Raw genomic sequence first — 13,661 nt, forward strand, 5'->3', positions numbered from 1 at the left:
GTATAGGAAAGAAAAAGTCTCTTCTTTTATTTATATGTTGACCTATCTTTTTCTCGCCCGAATAGCACCAAGTAATTGCATTTAGATATGCTATTTAATCTTTAGCCAGTTTTAAACTATTTAAAGTTTAGTTATATTTGGCAAACTTCAAACCCCTCCTCCGCTGCCTCATCCTTCTTCTCTCGAGTATGAAATTTTGAACTATCAAATCTTAATTTTAGACTCGAAGGCTTGAAGTTTAAATTAACAAAATTAAAATTTCAAACCTTTAGGTCTGAAGTTAGGATTTTCCAGAGTCTAACTTTAAGGGTCGGTTGGTACGCTAGATAGGTAAAAATAATCACGGGATAAAAATTTAGTACCGCCTTATCCCTTGTTTGGTTGCGAATCTTGGGATAAGTTATTATAGGATCAAAAATAGTACCGAGATAACTTATACCTGTGAGAGGATGGATAATAATCCCAGGATAGGCTATCCCAAGTATGATAGAAATACAACCGTCCAAGCCCAATCTACGGATCCGACCCAAGTCAACCCTTCAGAGACTTGATTTGTTTACATCTGGGTTTAGTGTGTCCTTTATAGTCTTTTCACATGATTTTAAATTGTAAATACATACAGGGATATTTTGTACACAGAATGAAATAATCTCTCTCTTTGTTCTTCTCAATTTTAGGATTCTCACCCAATTTCATTTCTCAAATTTCCTCGATTTTAGGTTGTTCTCATGATATCAGAGCTTGGAATCGTGTAATTCTCGACCAACTCTTCATTCCGATGTTACCCTTGAATGATTTCGTTGGAGTTCTCGGCGCCCAACGATTCTATGGTTATCTCTTCTGGTGATTTCCCAATTTCGGCTGATTTTTGTTCGTTTGTGGTTGCTTCTAGTTGATTTCTGGTGTTTTTCTTCTGCTTCGCGGCGATTTGATGCTTTTATCTGGGTTTGCTGGCAAGTTGACAATCGCAACATAACTTGACAGGACAACTAATTCAATATGACTAATTTAATAAAATAGTAAAATTGATAATCGCAAGATTAATACAATATACTAAATAATTAATAAAAAATAATACCAGGACAACTAATTCAATATGTCTAATCCCAGCATAACTTGTCTTCAAATCAAACGACTCCTACAGATTTAAAGTAAGGCTATGATAGTTCTACTCCGAGTCTAAAACTAATTCTGAGACGGCTAAATTTTAAATGCTTTGTAAAGTGGCTATATGTGCACTTGCTCCCTTTCCTTTTTTTTTTTTTTTTTTTTTTAAAATCATTTTTATTTTTGTTTTTCTCTTCAGTTCTCCAACTCCCATTCTTCTCTCTTCCACATTGCTTTATATTGTCATGAATTTCAAAATGCTGCTGCTGAATTAAAGAATGTTCTCTCTATTTACTGTCCGATACGTGAATTGAGTATCAATCCAACGGGGTAATATCCTTTACTAATCCCTTAATTCCTTCCAATATTTCAATTTCTACTGTAAAAATAAAATCTTTTTTTGAATATTTGGACCATGTTTTCTATCTGACTTTGGAGCTAGAATTCAGTTACTAAATTTGTTTGCTATATATAACATGTGACATTAAAAGATTTGTGTTTTACCCAATTTAAACTGATAAAATATTGTTGGAAAATTTAGACCCTTTTGCTATATGAGTATTTGGCCTTTTTTGTGTGGTCCAAAATAAGTAATTAGTTAGATTATGTATAATATGTGACATTAAGAGATTTCATTTTTATCCAATTTTGTGTTAGATCAGATGGCAGATCTTTGTTGGATCACTTTCTTGGTAGTTCTATTTTGTCTTTTTGGAACATTTGATGCTAGTGCTGGAGATGCTGACCCTTTGTACAGGTAAAGTTTCAATTATTTTACCTTATGCTTCATATATTGCGTGAGCTTTTCCAATTTTTACTTCTGCTTTTGTTAGTTTAAGGCAGAGGCGAAGCTAGGATTTCGAGCTTATGAGTTTGGGATTCTTATTCTTTTAAGTTAATATGGGTTCTAAATTAATATTTGTACATCATTAATGAATTTTGAAAAGATAAATACAAGGTTAGAACCAAAATACAAGATAAATACTGGCTTCGGCCAAACCTGTAGCTGGCTCCGTGGCTCCGAACCTGGTTTAGAGCATAGTTGCAGAAGCGGATCCAGGATTTAAACTCTATAAGTTCAACTTTTAAAGTTCTTACTAAAGGACTCATTATATCCTTAAAGCTATGGGTTCATATCTATAATTTATTGCGATATTAGTGATTTTTGGCATATAAATTTGAACTCCACGTCGAAAGTTTCTATTCGGTCTCAAGCTAAGAGTGGTATAAGGTTTCATCATATCAATCAACATGCTGGAATCGTCTATATGATCCTACCTATCTCTTCCTTCCTATTCGGGCTCATTTCTTTCCAATACTAAATAAATTGAATTTAAGAAAACTAGGAGTTCACTAAAACTAGAGTTTCTTTAATCATGCGAGTCTTCAATCCATGGATATATTAACTAGAATAAAATGATTTATCACAAACTGACAAACAATGAACAAAATGTGTGTCTAACAACAACTACTAAGATTTCAATTCCACTTAATTGGTATAGGTTATATGGATCTTTTCCTTCAACTGTGTTTTATCCTTGGTTAAATCCATATTGATTTTGAGAGATTGTAGGTCTCTTTAGATAACTTCGATCATTGTAACCTTTGGTTTCTCTCGACCCTATATACCACATTCAATCATCATAGTGTCCCACCTACAGACTGGTTCTTATGGAGGTGAACAAAAACATGGCAAACCATCTCAGGCGACCTTATTTCATTTCTCAAAATTTGGGGCTTGCAAGTTGACTACTGGAAACTATCTCAACAGTTGGCTAGTTGACAGTTGGTGGGAAATAGAGAGCAAAGTTGCAAGCATTAGGTAGACCTGAATAGTGAAAGTAATGAAAACTGTAGTTGTTGGAGGAGGGGGGAGATATTTAGCCTGGGAAATTAAGGAAAATATTAAGGTCGGGAAAAAGAAGGGGAGCCTCGACGTCACTGGTAAAGTTGCTGCCATGTGACCAGGAGGTCACATGTTCGAGCCGTGGAAATAGCCTCTTGCAGAAATGCAGGGTAAGGCTGTGTACGATAGTTACAATTTCGGGTTTGAAATTTCATGTACGATAGTTACGCTTTAGCTCGAACCTTTGTGGTCCGGCCCTTCCCCGGACCCCGCGCATAGCTGGAGCTTAGTGCACCGGGCTGCCCTTTTATTAAGGTCAGAAAAGAGACAAGGAAGAGCTTAAACAAATATCTGTCAAGTTCGTGGTGTTATTAAAGATAGAAAGACATTGGGTTAAGCTTTTCACTGTCTCGAGATATTACATAGATTACCACTGATAGTATGCAATGTATTTGAAAATATTGTGAAGGAATTCCTGTTCTAATTTCCGAATTTAATCACGGAATATATTTCTATTTTAGGGAAATTAGGAAGTTTAGAATTTTAACAGTAATTTCTCACTTAAATACTGAAATACCAGCTGTTTTATTGAACCATCACCTTGCTTATGTGAGAAGCTAATTTACTTTGGGGATAGCTCGACGCAATCTAGTAAAGCTAATACCAAAAAGGGACCAACTATTTACTATTGTTTCCCTTACATAAGCTGAAAACGACTCTTTTATAAACTAGTTGTATGTTTGATTATAGCCCTTTTGTCAATCCAAGAAAATTTTGGTCAAAGAACATTTATTTTTCTGATATGCAAATGCAGTTCATCACTTAGGTGATTCGTGTAGCGGATGTGCAACATGATTCTGACTCACTGGTCTGTTTTGTTTCTATATCAGTTTGAAAAAAATCTACTTCCTTTCCTCCCAATAAAGTCTAAACCCGATACAATCGCAATTATGAATTTTCTCTGTAGTCTAGCACTTAAGAATCAGACGTTGTATTTTTGAAGTATCGAACTCTATCATTTAGGGCTTGTTTTGATCAATGTAAAAAGACTGGATGTGCTGGAGAAACATGTTTCCCGCATTGCGAAATTCCTTTAGATGCTTCTTCTTCTGATGACAACTGGTACTTGAAAGAGCCTCTATACCGGTGGTTGAAGCAAGCAAATTGCCAAAGTGATTGCCAGTATCACTGCATGCTTCAAAGAGAAAAAGACCGAGCAACACATGGATTTGGGCCTGTGAAATATCATGGGAAATGGCCATTCAAACGAGTGTTTGGGCTTCAGGTATGTTAATTAATGGCCTCTTGTCCCAAGTTCCAACTGCTTCCAAAATGGTCCTCTCATTTTATGTATATATATATGTGTGTGTGTGTGTGTATGTGAGTATTAATCGGGAGTAACATTTTAATCTCTCAGGAGCCTGTGTCTGTTGCTTTCTCTGCGCTTAACCTTGCAATGCATTTCCATGGATGGCTGTCCTTTTTCATGCTTATTTACTACAAGTTACGATCAAAAGGTGATGAGAAGACCTGCTACAATTACACTTGTTTGTGGCACATTTACGCGTTCTTGTCTATGAACTCATGGCTATGGAGTGCTGTCTTCCACAGCCGGTAAGTTTATGCTTTGGCAGTTTTGATAATGCCGATTTTGATTCCCTAACTTTACCAATGTCGTTTAGGTTTTTTTTTCTAATCGTATGTGGTTGGGATATGTTGGCGGTGCCTGCAACTTGAAGTTTATCTATTTTCTTGCAATATCACTTCAGTATACCAATTGAATTGTATGAACTTGTTTTCATTTATTTATTGCAGAGACATGGATTTTACAGAAAAGCTGGACTACGCATCTGCTGTGGCATTACTTGGATTTTCACTGATTATATCAATACTAAGAAGTTTCAGTGTAAAGAATGAGGCTGCGAGAGTTCTGGTTGCGGCTCCACTGCTTGCCTTTACAGTCACTCATATACTGTACCTGAACAACTATCAAATGGACTATGGTAATCTCGCTGTCTCTCTTTTTTAAAATTTACGTCAAAACGTGCATGCGTTGACAATAGGTATGTCGAGTGTATTTTCGGGAAAACAAGCACCAACTAGCTTTAACTCAAGTAAGAAAGGATAGCATGTAGTATTGGTTTTGGGTCGAGTTATTTGTGTTTTGTTGTACAAGTTGACCATAATTACTGACTCTTGAAATTATGTGCGGTAGCAATATCAAATCAAACACGATGAGTAGCGGGGTCCTGAGCTAAGCCTTGGAAATTTTAATGCCATATGCTTTTTAAATCCTCTTAACCATTATCCTACTGCAATAATTCTTGCTAAAAATAATGCCGTGTTGTGGCAATTCCACCCGGATGGTAACGGTTTACTCCTGCAGCAAAGTCCTTATATAATGCTCAAGGCTCTGCAGCAGGAGTAACTTTTAATTATTATGAGCCCAAATGATTGGATTCAGTAAGTTCTACTTCTGCAATTGTTGTTTGGCATGATTTATGTCTCCATAAAGGGTTGGAAAGCATAGGAAGCTTCTATTTTATTTACTTACTTTCTGTTGTTTATATCTGATGATAATTAATGTGATAAATTCTCAGGATGGAATATGAAAGTTTGTGTTGTGATAGCTGTTTCTCAACTTCTAATTTGGGCACTCTGGGCTGGAATTAGCGGTCATCCTTCCCGATGGAAGTTATGGACGGTGGTTGTGGGAGGTGGCCTTGCTATGCTCCTAGAGATCTACGACTTCCCTCCGTATCAAGGACTAGTAGATGCACATGCTCTTTGGCATGCCACGACAATCCCTTTGACCTATATCTGGTGGAGTTTTATCAAGGATGACGCAAAATTTGGGACATCAAACTTGAGTAAAAAAGTGAAGTAGTGTTTTCGACCGGGTTTATTTCAACCTGCTTGATCAGTTTTGCCATCCACAGCTATATCAAGTACTCAATAGTAACTCCTTTTAGTTTCTTCTTTTGCTATGTTATCTTCTGTTGCAACTTCTTTTACCACTCCCGATGTTATAGATTCGAGCTACATAGGGCCCATTTAAGGGGAAAGCACCCTACCGGGAATTTCTCCTTAGAGCTCGAAAAGATCTCTGGTTAAGGGTAGAGATTTTCGATCTTGTTGCAACTTCTGAGTAGAAGATTCTTGCTTGTGCAAGAAAATCGACGTTTTCAGTTGATAGAATAGTATTGATATTGCCAATGAATTCAAAATTTGTTACAAAGATGTCCATTTACTTTGGATTAGATTGTTATGTTTTATTTGCAGAGATGACATTCATTTCTTCACATGATTTGCAGCATTTTTTGCTCCGTACTTCTGTCTTGCCAGGAAAAAATATTGTTTGTCTAAAAGGTTTTGCTTTGTTGTAGCATTGAATTGTGACTTTCTCTGATGCAATGGGTTTGAAACACTTAAAAGCAGAAATTCAAAAATAGCCAGATTTACCACTGGTCGTTGAAAAATAGCCAAGTTTCAAAAGTCATCGAAATTTAGCCACTTTAAATCTGAGCGAAAACACTGTTCAAAATCCGAAAAAATACGCCCGCAAATTTTACGGGAGTTCCAGCATAAGTATGCTTGAACTCCCGTAAATTTTACGGGAGTTCCAGGATAACTATGCTGGAACTCCCGCAAATTTTACGAGAGTTCAAGCATAATTATGCTGGAACTCCCGCAAATTCTACGGGAGTTCTAGCAAGTATAATTGTCCAGTATAATATACTGGAGTTTGGAGCACTGGTGCTCCAGTCTCCCGCAAATTTTACAGGAGTTAGCAAAGTATATCGGTCCAGCATAATATGCTGGAGTTCGTACACAAATACACCAGAACTCCCGTATATTATACTGGACCGGTCCCTGTTGCAGCAAAATAGTGGCTATTTTTCATTGACTTGATAAACGCTGGCTATTTTTCATTGACCAGTGTGAAAACTGGCTATACCATGATATTTTAACAAACTTGTGCCTTGTATATACTTGTGTTAGGGGTGGCAAATGCGCGCCCAAAACAACCCTTTTTCAAAATCCTTCTAGCCCAAGCCCATTAAACTTGGGTGGGTTGGGCGGGTCAAATAGGTTTGGGTTAGTTTTACCACCCCTACTTGTGTATTCGATTTCCACATGGTTGCGACTCACAATTCTTGAAATTCTAATAAATTTAACACCATAGAGGGGGTAGAGAGTCTGTTTCCGAAAGATCCTCGGCTTAAGAAGACGAAAATAGACAATATCAGTACCACCAACAGAGACCATATGAATATTAACAGCATCATAAAGTCCAGAAAATAGATGAAACGCAAAAGTGATAGCTAGTAAAAAGACCCGACACTATGAAAATGAAGGAGTAGAGAGACACAACATCAACAACTAGTAGTCTAAGACAAAAATCCTATCAGACTAGCCTCACATAGGTACGAAATAAAAATAGGCTCAGCTACTTCCTAACATACAACCCTAATACTCGACCTCCACAGCTTAGAGTGAATAATGGACTTGTCCTCCCATTTGAACATGAAAGTAGTTGCTTGATCAAGCAGAGACGGGGACTTAAACCACCAATACCAAACGCTGTTCATTTCCTTCTCAGTTGTGTACGTACTGACTTCTTTTAATTGATGTTGCCACGAATAGAAACACTTGGTTTTGGTATTATCTGAGCATCCTATTAATGTAGACAGCACCTGTATTTCAAAACTTGTTTATACCCTCGCAATCAACTAGTGTTATATTCCCAATGAACGGGCATAACTCGTTGCAATTGATCTCCTAAGATATGAACTCTCCACAAAAGAAGATTTTTAAGATTACAGAATGTTTTAGTTGTGCTAGTATCAAATTCAAACTTGAACCTGCTTAGTTTCAATGTTGTCAGCTCTTTAGCTGCATAAATAGCATCAGGTAGACTATACCAGGAATTCGGAGGGTGGATTTCTAGCATCTTAACGTTAAGTTTAACCACCAAATCAATCCAACGATTTATATGGTGGGAAGCCAATTCTTGATGAGGGATATAATTTGGAAGACATGTAATGCTGAATTCTTCAAGATGCAAGTTTTGTCCGTGTTACTTGGATTGATGTACTTCCCTACCGACTTTACTGTTGAAGCTATTCAAAGCCAATGAGGATTGGTCAATCAATGCGGGGAAAACTCTACTTAGATAATATTCCACAAATCTTATACTAACTAAAATAATCTATATCTATACTATATTAAAAGCACGAAGTCCCTTAGCGAAATGTCGTTCGCCTTTTTTGCCCTTTAAAATACCTTTTAGATTGGACAAAATTGTAAATTTATCAATGTAAAATTTCCTCAAAAATGTTTTTTTTCCCACAAAATAGACAATTAAATATATTATTTTGAATCAAATTGGAGTTACTACTAAAATGGTTCATTTTAAATGAGAACTAAATATAGTATCTATGTAAAATTTTCCTCAAAAAAATAAGCAAATTGGAGTTACTATTAAAATGATTCAAAGAACTAAATATAGACAAAAATGTATTTTTCGTCATATAGATAATTAAATATATTTTTTAAATTAAATCGAATTTACTTTTAAAAAGTTTCAATTCAAGTTAAATGTCAACCGACCGTAGACATGCAAAAATAAAATACTATATTCATGATAATTGATAAAAATAAATTCTAAATCTGATATTCACATGCATGAATCCTATATTTTCAGTCATATGCTAGGATGGTATTAAATTCTAAATATGTTTTCAATCATAAATTCTCCCTTCTATAAAAAGATAATATTTGGATGCATAATTATGTCCTTGGACGGAGAATGAAAGATCTATCAAAAACAAAAATAAAAAGCTTAAATTAATCAAAATTTAGCAATTGGTACTTTTTCAATAGAGATTTATTCTTTCTAATTTGTTGGAAACAATTCCTAAAGTATTTGTCATTGATCAGGAATAGAGTAATTTTTATTTTGTTTGACAGCAAAAAACAGACATCTTGTGTCAATTAGTAGTTCTTTTTTTTTTTTTTTTTTTGCAATTAAACTTAAAACATTTGTGTACCAAAAAAATAAAAATAAAAACAAGAAGAAGCATTCTCGTTGAAACTAAAAAGGAAGTATTTTAATTTGTAAAAATGAAGTTCAGATTATAAAATTGGAATAAATTTTAAGTCGAACTAATTGATTGAGAAGATTGAAAACATTTGTAGACCGAGTTTCTTCCTTGGCTTAGCTAAATAAGAACAACACTCATTATTTTCATGAACTTACAAATTTTTCAACTTATTTTTTATAATAACGCAAATACGATTTTTGATATTATATTTATGCATTTGCTTAATAAAATTTATAGTTATTGAGACGAGTTACACGCGCAACGCGCGTACGGAACGTGCGTACTAATCCAACAAAATTCATCATCTTTTGCATCTTCAAAAGATATTGAATTTAACTACTCTATCAATGTAAATTAGTTTTTGTTATTTAAAAATATATTGCATTTTATTTTAACTTCAATTGCTAATTTTCAACTTTTTTTTTTAATCTTGTATATGTTTAATAATAATTGTCGCGATGTACACGTGCAACGCACGTACACTAACACTAGTAAACATAAAGTGTAGTGGTATGTTTTTAACAAATTCAATAATTCATAACATGATTATTATATTTATAATGTTAATGAACTTAATTACATTCTATAGTAAGACATAACTTTATTCAAATTATAGGTAATACAACTAGATTAAAAAAAAATATTTACATAATATAAAAGTTATTACATAGAAGAGGAATTCAAATTATCAAGCGTGAAATAGACATAGTGTAAGATATGAGAGGGAGAATGACTATTGTTAAAAGTTAGAGATAGATTTTGATTTTTATAGAAACCTTGAGGCGTCTAAATGATCTTTTGCGATTTGCTAAAAGGGTCTTATAGTTAGAAATAAAGTCCTAATTCTCCGATTCTTCATTTCCCCTTTGAAAAATTTTATTTGTGTGAGACACAAAATAAAATCACTCTCCCCCTTTGGTCCGCTTCACGGTCTCTGACGTCGTCGTCTTCTTCTTCAGCAAAGGTACCTACCTGTAGTCTTTAACTAATCTATTACGGAATAGGGTCTGATATATCCCTATACTATTAGAAATTGTTTAGAAGTACCCTTCGTTATACTATTGGATCAAAAGAACCCCTACCGTCTTACTATCCAAACAAATATATCCCTGACTTGACGGACTGGACACGTGGCGTTCTATCCAAGACTTTTGGTCCATCGGATCTTATATTAGACCCGACCCGCCCCACTATATTATATTAGACAAATTTATTATATGAACCACCTTGAACTCCTTTCCTCCATTGATATATGCCAGTGCACCACCACTTAAATTCCTCAATATCCTCATATGTCCACATATTTTTACATTGTACACCTACCCAACCATCAAAGACCTTCATTAACCACTCTTCACCCTCCAAAACCACCATATCTCCACGGTAAACTACCAAAAAAATTTAGATCTTCAGCTTCTCTCCATCAAATAAAAATTTACCATTATATATCGAGTCCACCACCTGAAAATCCATTAGTCCTGAAACGATTGTTACCCAAAATAGATTCAACACTGGAATGACCATAGATCTAAATTATCTGAGAAACACTAATGGTGGTTGCTCTTAGAAAAGGGTTCTTAATATTTTTTTTGAAATTTTGATTGAAAGTTTGTGAAAACAGATAGGGAAAAAACGGGAAAGGCATAAGGGGAGAAAGAGAAAAGAAATGGAGGAGGGGTGGGGAAAGAATCGGAGATGGTAATTGCAGAAAGAGAATAAGACATGGGGGGGGGGGGGAGAAGAAAGAGGAGACCCATTTTGTTTTTTTTTATTATTTTTTGTCTTTTACTTTTCCTTTTTAGTTTTTTCTACTTATTTTAATTATTTTTAGTCTAAGTTTCAACGTTTACGCTCGTTGTTGTACGCGTGAAGTCCAACTCCGCCATTAAGTTGCCACGTATGTTTGGTCAACTGTCAGAGGGATTTAAAGTACTGTGTTTTAACAAGTATAAGTATTTGGATGAAACTCCGTAAAGTATCGGGACCGGAATGACAAAACGGGACAAGTAAAAGTATTTATTAGGCTATTCTGCCTATGATATTCATATATATTGTACACAAAAGGAAAACTGAACCATTGTGTGCTGAATAGGAGAAAAGTTTCCTACTCAATGCCTACTGATTATTTGTTGAACAAATTTGTTGCAATTAAATTAACCAGGGTTTCATACACGTTGAGCCATTAACTATGCTTTTTTTTTTTTGACATAACCAAGTCGTATGACAGGGTAGACCGGACATTCTTTTGTTGTGTTCTTAGGAAGCAATGCTTCTGATATTGGGAAGACTGTCCAATATTTTGAACATAACATAATAATTAGTTTAAACATTGTGAATTTAATTGTTAAACATAACATAATAACTACGTGATATGAATTTCAACCAAGAATTACCAATATGCTACCTTTTCCTCTTTAGTTGTGAATTTAATTTTGTTTTACTCTACGTTAATTAGTGAGGATGAAAGAAAGTGAAGAAGAAGAGGGAACATGAAAGGAAATAATGAAAACAGAGGGGGAGGTCTTAGCCAGAACCACATAATAGGCAAATCTAGACTGAGTTTAATATGTTCAACTGAATTTACTGCTTTCAGATCGAAATATACAATAGAACATATGAATTCTGAATTCACTAAGATTAAATGCTGGATTCACCCCTGGCTCTTCAAACAATCAGACCAAGCTTGTTATTCCCATTCGAATATGAACGTAGTCACTTGATCAAACAGAGGCGTTGGTTTTAGCCAATTATACCAACGGGCCTTCTTGGTTATGTCTATATTGACTTCTTTTAGTTCACGCTTCCAGTAGGAATATTTGTCTTTGGTATTATCTGAGCATCCTATTACTCTATACAACACCTGTATTTCAAAACAAAACCATATATAAAATATGGTAGAGAATAGGTTAATGATTATAGGGCAAGCAATCAACATTAAGTAAATGGCTATTGCATGTTTTTGTCTTAGATTTAACATATTTCGACATGGTGTAACAAGTTACCTACCTTATGTTTTAGGTTACTACAATGTTACTTGCATATATTTTTCATATGATCTGATTGTGTAAAATTCAAAGTTAAACTCTTTATATATGGATATTTAGAGGTACGACTCTAGGGGCTAGCTAGCTATGTTTGAAAGGATTTTCAGGTAAAGCAAGAAATTACCTGGAGTAGTTTACTATTTGTACTTGGAAGTATTGACATAGTCCTGGGATACTTGCCCATTAAATAATCTATGAATAATTCAAGATTCAATAATAATAAAGGATTTTTAATGAGTATCCTGACTTCATCATCACTTGGGGGAATGACAATTTCTTTTGGATCTTCATATATAAGGATGGCTTTACTCTGCAATATTGTCAATGACATAGCTTAAATCAAATTCAAGAACACATGGAGCAAAAAAAAGTGAATTTTTTTACCTTCTGGGAAAATATTGTCAACATAAGACCTTTAGAATAGTTGAACTTTTGAACAAAGTGAGGAAGGTTGAAGGGCATTTTGTCGCCCTTAAATTCAAATTCCGTCAAATTTGGAGCTTGAATCTTGACTTGTTCTAGATTCGTCAACTTCCATAAGGTCAAGTTCTTGAGTTTTCCGCTCACAATCTCTATATTTTTCAGCTCATAGCAACATGATAGATACAATTCTGAAATGTTAGAGAATGTGTCTTGAAATACTGTTGATCTGTGATGCTGGTATGACCGAGTTTGAGTGCTTCTAATGTATTGTAAGCATCCACAATTGCAATTTTGTACCATCTCTTAGACAAGACACAAGTTCGAGCAGCCTCTTCTAGGGTAATTTCAGTCTGACATAAGATGTGATGAATGATATGCACAGGTAACTCTGATGTTCTATCCTCGCCAAGAACTCCTGTTGCCTCCATCTTTAATAATAATGGTAGCCTATACCCTTTTGTGGTTTCTGTATAATTGACCTGCTGCCAATTCTTTTTTTTTTTTTTGGTGTTTCCTGCTACAAGAAAGGAAGACACTTTAATTTAAAGAGTAGAATATTTCACATTCCTAGTGGGAATTGGTCATAATTTTTATTTCCTTTCCTTTTCAAACAGGGAAACTAGGATATCATAAGGAAAGTTTTTCCTGTCCGTACTTGAAATTTTGGAGAGGTGGGCTTTATTTAATGTCAACAAACTAATGAATCCGTCTTTCAATAAGTTAAAGAAGAAGAAAAATCCTACTGCGAAACTAATGTTCATATAACTTGGATTGTTTGTATTTCCCTACCGAGTTTATTGCTCAAACCATTCAAGCCGATGACCTATCCAAATCCTAGTCAACATAGGACATATTCTACTTGTTCTAAATGTCGTCAAAGTCGTCACAATAAGCAATTGTTTTTTCTAGCCCTAGCAGAGGTACATCCTCTTCTTTCTAAGCTATGGCAAACTGGGCAGAACTGCCCCGTGACCTCCTTATTCCGATTGCGCAGCGTGTTAAGGTGATTGAAGATTTTATTACTTCTGGAGCTGTTTGTACCTCATGGTGAACTGCTGCCCCCAAGCATAATTTTGATGTGTTTTCGCCCCAAGTTCCGTTGCTAATGCTGGCTGATAAAGATGATGATTATCG

At 35.0% G+C, this 13,661-nt stretch overlaps 1 protein-coding gene across 2 annotated transcripts; it reads left to right on the forward strand.

The window, feature by feature from the left end:
• The first annotated feature begins 1,307 nt into the window (after positions 1-1,307).
• LOC109212572 (post-GPI attachment to proteins factor 3-like) lies at positions 1,308-6,269 on the forward strand. Of its 2 annotated transcripts, none has more exons than XM_019376224.1 (6): positions 1,308-1,437; positions 1,765-1,864; positions 3,977-4,238; positions 4,371-4,567; positions 4,769-4,956; positions 5,554-6,269. In XM_019376224.1, exons 2-6 carry the CDS (start codon positions 1,770-1,772, stop codon positions 5,838-5,840), a joined length of 1,029 nt encoding a protein of 342 aa, XP_019231769.1. In that variant the 5' UTR covers positions 1,308-1,437; positions 1,765-1,769; the 3' UTR covers positions 5,841-6,269. The 2 variants fall into 2 exon arrangements, with proteins under 2 accessions (XP_019231769.1, XP_019231768.1); XM_019376223.1 differs by having other exon boundaries at positions 1,770-1,864.
• The last annotated feature ends 7,392 nt before the right edge of the window (positions 6,270-13,661 follow it).

This window comes from Nicotiana attenuata, unplaced genomic scaffold (genome assembly GCF_001879085.1).
Source record: "Nicotiana attenuata strain UT unplaced genomic scaffold, NIATTr2, whole genome shotgun sequence".
Classification (NCBI taxonomy): Eukaryota; Viridiplantae; Streptophyta; class Magnoliopsida; order Solanales; family Solanaceae; genus Nicotiana; species Nicotiana attenuata.

Coding starts and splice junctions, on each gene's coding strand:
- LOC109212572 (XM_019376224.1), top strand. CDS start 1,770: ATGGCAGATCTTTGTTGGATCACTTTCTTGGTAGTTCTATTTTGTCTT. Junction 4,239..4,370: donor AACGAGTGTTTGGGCTTCAG/GTATGTTAATTA, acceptor TTAATCTCTCAG/GAGCCTGTGTCTGTTGCTTT. Junction 4,957..5,553: donor CAACTATCAAATGGACTATG/GTAATCTCGCTG, acceptor ATAAATTCTCAG/GATGGAATATGAAAGTTTGT.